General features: G+C 41.5%; 1 protein-coding gene across 5 annotated transcripts in view; it reads right to left on the bottom strand.

Moving 5' to 3' along the window:
* Positions 1-1472: 1472 nt before the first annotated feature.
* Positions 1473-11493, bottom strand: part of LOC131447268 (receptor-type tyrosine-protein phosphatase U-like) — a 215901-nt gene continuing 205880 nt past the window's right edge. For all 5 annotated transcript variants that reach the window (XM_058618921.1, XM_058618922.1, XM_058618923.1 and 2 more), the window contains 5 exons: positions 10579-10893; positions 9059-9184; positions 4818-4975; positions 4040-4175; positions 1473-2505 (listed from right to left, as the gene is read on the bottom strand). In XM_058618921.1, coding sequence (XP_058474904.1) covers positions 2443-2505; positions 4040-4175; positions 4818-4975; positions 9059-9184; positions 10579-10893 — 798 coding nt within the window. In that variant the 3' untranslated portion in view covers positions 1473-2442. The remainder of the gene's footprint in view (positions 2506-4039; positions 4176-4817; positions 4976-9058; positions 9185-10578; positions 10894-11493) is intronic.

Here is an 11493-nt window from a genome sequence, read left to right as displayed (position 1 = left end):
GCAGGACAAAGAATATCTGTTTCTGTTGATTGCCTGGGATGATGATAGTGTGTGTGTGTGTGTGAGTGAGAGAAGAAGAATGTTCTGTGATTAATGAAACCATTGAGATAAGCACACACACACACACACACACACAGTTAGTCAAGTAGAACATTCTCACTTCCAGTGCCTGAATGCAGCCTTTCAGACTGAAACAATGGCTCCTATGGTAATTAGAGACACTGCTTATATGATAATGAGACTCACAGTGTAGTCAAATGCATTCAGATCAGTCGCAAAAAAGAGGGAATATCGGAGGACTTTTGTTTTCTTTGCAGCATCACGGACAAAAGAAGCCGTTTCAAGTTTCAAAGCTTGTTGTTTGTGCGATCTTTGTTCCTTTGTGCACAATGGCGGTTGTTGTTTTTTTTTTCATCTTCACCCAACGTGCATAATCTTTTAACCGCAGTAGAAAGAAGATCCTTCAAATCAAAGAAGCAGAAAGACAGAGTGTAATTGAACCTGATGGTGAGAGCCGAACAATAACTCCCCGTGTGGCCTCTGACCTCCATCACATTGTGCAACTATTCCTGGAGTTCCCTCGTCCCCACTGCCTTTGCACTCGTCTCTGCATCTATGGGAGAAAACCATCTGTCAGTGTAGTAGAGTGCAGACGGTACACTGGGGTCTAACCCACTCTCAACTAGATGTGACATCACAGATTAAATGTGCTTCATCAAGACTCTCCAATTAAAAACGCTTTCTGAATGCAAGAGGTTCCGATTGGTGGAGATGATAAAATAAAACTCAATTAAAGTTGTTAATTAAACTCTTATCAAAAGAATGAATAGTGGTATTTTTTTAAGAATAAGCAAAGTGCAGCTAAACCTCTAAACCCAGCGTCTGCTCACTGTGTGGATTGTTGGGTTTCTCTCTGTCTCTCGGTTCATGAGATAATGTATGCTGTGATTCATTTGACCCTCTCACTCACTCACTCACTCACTCACTCACTCACTCATCCTCCACATGAGAGTCGCGGGGGGTGTCGGTGCCAATCTCAGCTGACATAGGTTGATACACGGGGAACACTGTGGACAGGATGTCAGTCCATCACAGGGACACACACCACTGTCACACTCACTCTTATTGACCTCATCAACCTCATGGACTGTGGGAACTCAGACGTAACCCATGCACACACGAGGGGAAGGAAGACGACTGTGAATCCTGATTAAAAACAGAATGAAATGCTGCTGCTGCTGCTTCTCTGTGTCACAGAATCACTTTTAGACTGTTTCCATGTGTCAGCGCTGGCGTCTGCTTCATGTATCTGCCCAACACTAACACACACAGACGGCAGCTAAACTCCTGTAAAGTGCAAATGCCGTTGCTTCAGACTATAGAGGTGATCAGCGCTGTTTCATTGGCTGTGTGATATCAGCTGTTACCTTGAAGTGAGTTCATGTAAAAAAAAAAAAACACTCATGGAAAAGTGTGGTTGTTAAGCAACAACATGATCTTTTATTTCTTTTTTCCTGCTTTATACACTATTTAGAAAATGAAAGACATTGAATAAATACAAATTTAGAAAGCAACAATGTTTTGTCCGTCTTTTCACAGCAACAAGTGGTTATTGGTACGGAGCTCTCTCAGGACGAGCAGGAGGATCCTTCCTGAAGCAGACTGAAGACAAAACAAACACTGAAGACTGGGCATGCAGATGCTGAAGTGGTCCCCATTTACAGACACAGAGAGATTGGATTGGCACACTGAGAAAACGTTAATACATCTAGAAACATCTGGAGGGGAGGGGCAAAAAAACAACCAAAAACCCACCTATATACACAAAGAATAAATAAAGAGAAAAATAGGTCCAGGACAGCTGTACTTTACAGATATGTCCATCACATGTGACTTTTCTTCCCTTCCCTAAATTCCATCATCAGATTCACCAACGATAAAGTTCAAATATAGTACAATACTACATGGGATGTTTACTAAGAGCAGATTGCACCATTTACAATGTTACAAACAAACACAAAACATTAACTGTAGTTCCCTTTCAGTGTTTGTTTATTGTAAGGCAGGAGACAGCGGCGCTCTGTGTATCCCATCATCTAAGTGTTGCTGCTCAGACAACGGTCATGTAGAAAACTGTTCGTGTCCTCTGGCTTGGCAGATGTACAGCAGCACAAAAGAGGACAAGACGTATCAGAGAGCCAAAGAAAAGCACAAAAATAAATAAGGAAAAATAAGGTCGTAAATCAGTGTATGTTACAGATTATCCAGATTATCCAGTGAGCATTCTCAATCAGTCTTTATGGCAAACGCTTCATCCAAGCATGGCAAATTAAAATGACCAGAGCTGTATACATGTACTAAGGAGCCACACGTAGAAATCCAGGATGTTGGATCTGGGCTCACTCCTCCCCCAGAGGAGGAGCCAGAAGGGTGGGACAGGTGCTATCTGGCTTCCAAGCAGTCCAGGTATTCCTGGGCCAGCTCATAGCAGAACCGGTACTGCTCCTGAGGAAAAGAGGAGAGGTTCAGAGGGTTTTCCATTCATCTTCTACCGCTTTATCCTCCACATGAGGGCGGCACAGGGCAAAAGGTGGGGTCACACCCTGGACAGGTGGCCAGTGCATAGCACTACTGCTAATAATGAGCATTAGTGAAGTTCAGCTTTTTTGTGTATGGAAATGTAAGAATATGATTTCTACTTTATTCTGCCATTAAAAGAACTCCCACACTTGGATGCTGGAGTTTTTAAACCACTTACTCACATGGATCAAGCTCACTGCTGGTCTACTGCTGCCTCATGTGGTAACTTTGTGTCACTGAAGAAAATCTGAACAAAGGTTTTTTAAATGAAAAGTCTAAAAAAAAGAAAAGGCACTAATGGAAGAAGCAGTGGATCAACAATTCCTGTGTGAGATAAAAGTTGCTGATTTCTCCTTTGGCCTTTGGTGAGAAAGCAACGCACGCTTCAGTTTCCAGCCACAAAACGACAAAGTAAAGAATATTAAGATGCTCAGATTCTATTAGATGAGCTTTTTGTCAAGTGACAAAATATGTCTTTCCTTGTTTGGCAGCCATGTTGTGACTGAGAGTGAGCATCCCTCTCTTAGGCCACGCCCACAAACGTAAACAATCGTTTTTTTGCCATTTTCAAAAAGTTCCCGGTAAAGACGCCATCGTTTCAGGGAGTTTAGAGATTTCCTGAAACGATGCAGGGAACGCTGTGCGGGGAACGCTTTATATATATATATATATATATATATATATATATATATACAGTATATAGATATAGACTAAGCCTAGTTAACTCTGACTGAGCTGATTTATCCGTGGTGTATAATTTATAATGCTGTAATCTCCCTCCATAAATCCCACCATGTGTGTTGTACAGCTGCAGTGCATCCTCATGTGTTGAGGTGACTGTGGGTGGAGAGATTGGTAACGCCTCCTCCACAATGTCAGAGCTGCAGAACACATCGAGGAAGAAGGTTTTGCTTCGTGAATATAAAAGAAACACGACACAAACCAAACATGCTCCCACACTTCCTGCTTTTCTTTACATGTTGTTTTGTTTACTCATGTTCCAACATGTGGATTTAGTGTAGAATAAAACTAAGTATCATGTACTCGTGCTCTGTGTGCGAGCAATGATGGAGAATCACACACTGAGCTGTAATTCAACAGGAGTCCTGAGTGAGGTCTCATCCACCTGACGAAGCGTTCACATGAACCTGCGTTATCTCCACTCACATCAGTTTAAACATGTGTGGCCTCACATGTCCTCCTCCTCCTCATCATCATCAGTGGAAAGGTAACTTGGCTTATAACCGGAGGGTTAGTGGTTTGAATCCCCTCCCCATCCAAACAGGCCTGTGATCCCCCTGAGCAAGCTGGTCGCCCTGGCTTGGTTCACTCTGTCTCTGTTCTTATCTGTCTGAGTGTTAACTAGGTTAACTAGGTTAACAGAGGTTTCTTCACAGCATATAATGAGGCTGATGTTATAATATGTTGCCAAAGAGTAAGAAAAAGACTCCATTCTCACCATTGTCTCCACCATGTTTGTCTTAGAGTTGCGCAGTGTCTTGGCAGCGAAGAAGACGTCCACCACGCTGTGGTGACGGATCATCTCCAGGATCATGGTGCAGCCACAGAAAGTACCACTCCGGCCACCACCGTTCCTGCTCACGAGCATCACACACACACACACACAGGGAACAGGAGGATCAGAGAGGGTTGAGTAACTTGATAAAGACGTGACGCAGCAGCTCAGACAGTCTCTCAGAGTGAAATGTCACAGTTTGACTGAGCACAGATCAAGGATGATGTCAGAAAAGGCCAACTGACTCTCAAGATGAATATCTGAGTCAAGTTCTCATTATAAAACAGGAGCGAGGGACTTAAACAGATGTGAGCTGTCTCACACGCAGCCTGGGACATGGAGGACAAATCAAACATCTGAGATAATGATATGGACACGGATTCATTTTCTTTTCTGTAATGCTGAGTTATTGAGATTCAAAAAGTGAAAAAATAAATAAAATGAAAGAACTTTTGTGAGCACTGAGTTTAAAATAATAGCATTAGGGTGAATAATATGAATGCAGTCTGGCACATTGTTAGAAGACAGTCTGTTTCAGCTTTTAAAATTCACAGCTAGTTTAAATTCAGACAAGAATAAAGTTCATGAGCAGCTGTTGAATTCATAAGAAGTCAGAAATGACCTAAACAGACTCATCTGCAACTTCACTCAAAAATAAAAGATATCCCAGTATTGGCCATTAAAAACAAACACAGTCAGTATGAGAGACACATGGACTCACAGACAGTGGACTATGGTGCGTCCTTCTCCACACTCCCTCTGCCAGTTGTGAACCTGAGCCAAGAGGCTGAGGAAGGCTTTCTTGGAGTCGGGTATGTCGCGGTATGGGGACCAGCGCAGGAACTGGAAGTGACGCACCACGAGCTGACCTTCCTGTAGCTGTAGAGTAACAGAAGACAAGCAGCAAATCAACCGTAAATCATCACATGTGCTTCCTCACAAACTCTTTAAAACATCTATATGATTATCAGCCACAAGGGAATTTGTTTGTTCCAATCAAAATGAATAGAAACATCCACTCTTTATTGTAGTGGTTAAGTGAAGTACAACTGGATGTTCTCCATACAGAGAATCTGTCATTTTAATGGAATTGAATTTATTTATTTAATACACAGCATGGAGTATTTGACTCAATGCTGTACATTGAAATGTGTTATATCATCACTTCTGTGTTTGAAATCCTCACATTTTTGTCTTATCCGACCAGAAAATCTATTTTCTCATAGATGCTGCATGCTAAACTCCAAGAGGGCTGTCGTGCGGCAACAGCCAAAGTAGCTTTTTCATTCTAATCACAGGTTCTCACCCATGTCACTCTCCTTCTCTGTTGTAGCCAGTAGCCACTCTGCTCCACTTTTGCATTTAAGAACCATCTGATGAGACAAGTACCAAGTACGAGGGCGGTGCTGAAAAGTTCTTTGGCTGAAGGACTAATGCCAGAGCAATTAAACTTGGCATGCATTCAATTCCACATCTCATGATATTAACTGCACTGTTTCCTTCTCGATGAACCCACAGTTGGTACCTAATTGAGGACTTTGAAAGTTAGGACTAGTGAACATCGGCAAAATTGTCACCGTAGTGTTACCAAACATGTGCGGAACAAAAAGGGTTTCCACCCCAAGGACCCTCATGCTGACGTGGTTGCAACTGAATTCAAGAGGGGTAAGAAGAGCCTGGAAGATGACCCGGGGTCTGAACGTCCTGACACAGTCACCAACCCAACAAAACATTGATGGTGTTCACACACCAACCAGCGTGGTCATGTTGCAACAGGACACGGCACATTATGAAGCAGATCCAGATGGTTTTCCTGAGTGTTAACTAACCCAGGATGAGTGTCCGGGTTATCTGCTGCTGAGTTAACTTTGTTGACTATCAGAACTATCAGAGAGCTTCTATACTATTTATATTATAACGATGTTTATGTCCCATTTCATTTTTGGTCTGCCATAACGCCATGTTTACACTCATTGTAATTTTTTTACCACCGAGAGAAACTGCACCTTATTACATATGTATATTTATATTTATATTTATACTTTTATATATATATGTAAATAATTTCCTACTGTATTACTTGCTTGTGTATTGTTTGTTTTTTATCTATTGTTGAGCTGCTGTAATGCCGTTTTCTCTCCACTGTGAGATAAATAAAGCTATCTTATCTTATCTTATCTTACTAAGAACACTGATAGAAGCAGAAAGTAGTGATTCTCTGGTTTATACTTAAATGAAAGCCCTTCTCCTTCTGGAATAGAAAGTAAGTCAATGCTTCAATAATGGTACATTCCAGTTTTCATGGTCATGGTTGAGCATTTTCAGTTTGGAGAGAGTGCACCCTCAACTGATCCGGCTTAATGGTCCTCAAACTCTATCACAGTAACACTCATCAGTATAATAACTCATGTCAATAATAATGATAATAATGATAATATATTTTATTTGTCACCTTTCAATGAAAAAGACAAGTGCAATGTGGTTATAGGGAATCTTGTGAGGACATTAACGCGATGTTGTTCCTGTGCGACGACAACAGACAACAATAGAGGACATTGAGGAGCTCTTGTTTTCATGCTTGGTTTGTGGCTGTTATATGATATGAATAGACTGTGGCCACGGTGACCCAACGCTACAGGGCCAAAGAATGGAATGGTTGGGACTGGTTATTTTGGTTAAACTAACTAAAGAAAACATGTACTATACTGAACTATTCCACTCAGGAAACACAACAGTGCATTATTTTACATAAATCTATGACATAATCTACTTGCTGTTTGTCCTCCTGCTTTCTTTTAACGTCTGTTGTTCCATTTTATTAATGGAAGTAAATTCATGTGATTATTTAATTGTGGATCACACTGTTTGTCATTTCTGCCACTATAGGGGGCAAACGGGGTTTGAGTCTCTGTTTAACCCTGAGTCCTGAAGTTGGCTTCAAGGTCTTGATTGGCCGTCATAAATAGTATATATAATATATATATATATAGAATATATATTATAATAATAATAATAATAATAATATATAATAGTATAGAATGGGAGGTGACAGGAAACTGGGAGGAGAGAACAGGGATCAGGTGGGCGGAGACTGACAGACTGAGGAAACAGAGAGTCACAGATATAAGACTGGACTGTTTTTGGATTAAAGAAAAGATTCTGATGCCATTTTTTTGATGGAGGTTTTCTGTAGATTTATTTTGATTTCCTGTTGTCTGTTTACACACAGGACTTTTTTACTGAAGAACAATGTCACAAACATTCATTAACTCGCACAACTATGATCAGTGACAACTTAAAGACCTGTGTATGAGCTACCAATGTGCTGTTGCTAGGTTACTCTATTGGGACAGAGATTGAACTCTCGGGGAGATTTCTGGTAGTTCCAATGTTACAAATAATAAAAAAACTTAAAAAATAAAAATAACGGTAAGTTAAAATACCAGAGCTGAAGTGAGGGTAGACTGTAACTCACTAAGGTGTCAGATGGTTGTGTTGATTACAGGCTCACATCCATGGAATAAACTACCAGTTCATATTAGGAACTGTGAAAACTATTTAGCCTTCAAAACCCCCACAAACACTGGCTGAACATAAAGCATGCTCTCATATGAAACACACTCTCTTATCTGATGAACGTTCCCAGGGTCTTCTGCTTTGTTATACATCTTTATATCTATATGTTTATGTACTGAATGTGTGTGACTGTAGTTCACACAGGGAGTGTGTCTGCTGCTATGTTTGCCTTTAAAAATATACACAAATAACATGAAATAACGTGAAATAACATGATTCAGGACTCTTTAGAATGAAGCCATGCGTCATATTCCACAACACATTGAGACAGGAGGGTGTTTGTACTTTGAAAGTGTGGGGGTGACAGATTTGTCAGATATAGGATTAACACTGTGATCAAAAGTCATTTTCACTGTCTATTTTTTCCTGTGAACTGCACGCAGCTGGCGGAGATAATAAGTGAGAACAGCATGGCTGCGCTGAACTGAAAGTGGTTACATAGACATGCTGCTCATTCGGGTTCAATCTCTTGAAACAGGATTTCTGGGGAATCCAATCAGGACCATTTCCTGATTCCTGGGAAAATTAATAATGTTTCCCATTATCAAAATATACAAATATCATATTTCAAAAACAAACATAAAACATAGATGAAATAGATATAAGCCATCATAAAACAGCAGCAGATGTACTGTATGTGTTTGCATGTTGTGCACCAGTAAAACACAACCTATTAAGACAAAGCAATAAAAAGCTCATGCAGGCGTCGCAGTTGTACCTTTTTATGGACTTTAAATGGCAGTTGTTTTTATTTCAATGAACCTTTTAATATTTCAAGCAAGAGAAATATAGCAGTCCTGCCCTGATGAAGATGTTCTGTTAAATTTGAGTGATCACTGTGAGGCTTGCAGCCGCACAAAGAATAGATGTTCGTTGATTTCCTGGGAAAATGTTTTTGTTTTCCTGAGATTCCTGAAATATTAATTCCTACTACTCGTGCATTCCAGACATTTACTGTGAATTCATGTAGAATTTCACAAATGTCCCAAAATAGGAATCATATCCGACAAATTTCATACGATCAACAGAATAATAGTAATGGAACAGAAGCAGATGTAATGCTGACATCTTCATTAACAGGAGGTTTAGAGCTACAACTAATGATTATTCTCATTTGTCAATCATTGTCTTTTGATTGATTAATTAGTTATTTGATCCATAACATGTCAGATTGATGGACCTCCAAATGACAATGCTCCCAAATGTTTCTTTGTTATAAGGAGCAAATAAACCTGAAAATATTCACATTTAAGAAGCTGAAAACTCTGAGATTTATTTTAATTTTGAAACACCCAAAGTGATGAATCTATTATCAAGATAGTTGAACATTTTGACGAAGTCATCGTGAATAATCGATGAATCATTGCAGCTCTAGGTTACACTTACCCGAGTGATATTCTGCACCCGGAAGAGACGAATGATGACATCATCATCAGCCGTCCTGGACAGGAGCTCCACCGTCATGGGGCCAAACTGCTGCAGCCCCGGCTCCGGCCAATACTGCAGACATGGCTGCAGAGAAGGAGGAGGAGGAGGAGGAGGAGGAGGAGGAGGAGGAGGAGGAGGAGGAGGAAACAGGTCATTAGCCCTCACTTCCCAGAGGCAGAACAAATCACGATGTCAGGAGGCAGCAATGTTGAAGCCCACAACAAGACACTGGAGTATTGACAGCAAAGACTATTAGTTAAATGACAATGATTAGCTACAAAGAGCAAACGCAAATTAAATTTAGGGGGGGGGGGCATGTGCAACGGAGCTCGGAACAATCACTCGGTCAAGCAGTGGTCACCTCGTTTGAATTATTCATGAACTGAAATCATTACCATTAGCACATTATAAATGAACAGGGTGGGAAACCACGGCCAGGCCTGGGAGAGTGAACATCAAACACCACAGCTTCAAAGATATCATTTGTGTTTGACAGCGACCCCTGCAGGAAGACGCACTAACAACATCAGGAGGGCACATCTTTATACATTCAGAGTGTGTGTGTGTGTGTGTGTGTGTAGGAGGGATGAACGGTTTATCCACCCGCACCAAGACATGGAAGCAGAAGACTAAAGCGACAGCAGGAGGCTGCCGGGCACGGTGGAGATGTGGAGCAGGAATCTGACATGACACAGTGGTGGAGCGGCGTTTGGCAACGATGGCAGAGCCTAACGAACCCACGCGTGAGCAAACACGGAAGGGAAAGATAACAATGTGTTACAGCAGCGTGGAAATGAAACGAGTGAGCGCACGACGAGCACAAACATGTTGGCAGAGCACCCGGTAAAGGTCAGGAACCCGTCGTCACGCTGCGCCTGTCTCACATTCAGGTCTTAATTAACAGGAGGAAGGATGACACGCCGTCGCCACTATGTGACACCACAACTTCTCTCTCTATATTGATTCTATACTGATGAATTCATATATGTATATGACATTCTGAAACTCTGTTATCACAGTGACAATACAAGGACACAAACACACTCAAATTGACGTAGTAAATAAATATAAATATAATAAATATTTGAACTCATGATGTGTATTCTATTTTCTATAAAGCACATGCTGTTAAAAGCTGCTCTAAAATAAATGTACTTCTATGTGTGTGTGTGTGTGACCCAGCATGCAGAGGAAAGTTACCAAGAGGACATGTTGAGATTAAATTTATGTGTGTATTTTTAATTAAATTCATGGTATCTGGGTCATGAGAACTTCTATTGTACAGTAAATGCACTGTGTGCCACTAATCAAAGCCCAGCTGTGATGAAGATGCTATCACATGTTGCCTGTGGCTAAATTACAAGCAGCACACTGATAGGTTAGAAAGTCAGGCTCACCATAATGACATTAATCATAAAAGTACAAGTGTTGACAGTTTAATCTCCAGCTGTGTTATTAGCTCCTGCCTCACCACTCACCCAGGCAGAGTTGGACTGGTTGAGCTGGTTGAGCATCACCACCGAGGTGCAGCTGTAGTCGTAAATAAGCCTCCAGAAGTCTGTTGTGGTACCGGGCAGCGGGTGCGGTGTCACCACGAAGGCAGCGGGCGTGAGGAAGCTGTCGGCGAGTGCGGCGTTGATGTAATTGCCACTTTCTCCCTCAGTGCTGATGAGGAAGGCCAGCGAGCGGTCGGGCGGCAGGACGTCCATGCTGCGGTTTTTCTCGCGGTTCCTGGGCATCAGGGAAACACTGCACTCCTCCACGTCCAGGTGAGGAGTCACAGAGTTCAGAGTCTGAGAAAGGCAGAGGAGGAGGAGGAGGAGGAGGAGGAGGAGGAGGAGGAGAGAAGAAAGTGAAGGAGACGTGAAGAGTGAGAAGAGAAGATAATTAAACGTGTTTGAGAATGTGTTCACATTTTAGATGCAGAGATAAAAATGAAAGCACTTGAGTCCAGATTGAGATAAGAGAAGACACATGCAGCGTAACAGAAATGGGATCAAAGAGAGTCAGACAGCCTGAATATCAATACATGACAAGCACAACTATCTCCAATCATCCCCAGGGAACATTCAAACATGTTTATTATCAGTCCAAACCCCCACAAGGCTTAATGGATAAAAACACATTTAGTGCAATCTCATACATTATGAATAAGCACATTATAAAGCAATGGAAATTGAAATGAAGTGATTATCTAACTAGCTTCATATTGTGAACAGCTCCCCAGTGGTTGAGTCAGAATGAATACAACATCGCCAGTGAGTCCAGTCACAGGCTGCAGTTATGAGTGGACGAGCCACAGAAGACTTTCTAATTAAAATGACCAAAGGTCACCAATCAGGGGAGTCATTACACTGTTGCACGACTGGAAAACTTTGTGAGTAGGCGCAGTT

This window comes from Solea solea, chromosome 20 (assembly GCF_958295425.1).
Source record: "Solea solea chromosome 20, fSolSol10.1, whole genome shotgun sequence".
In the NCBI taxonomy this organism is placed as follows: Eukaryota; Metazoa; Chordata; class Actinopteri; order Pleuronectiformes; family Soleidae; genus Solea; species Solea solea.
The sequence above is the reverse complement of the archived record's forward strand: the minus strand, read 5'-3'. Positions and strand labels throughout refer to the sequence as shown.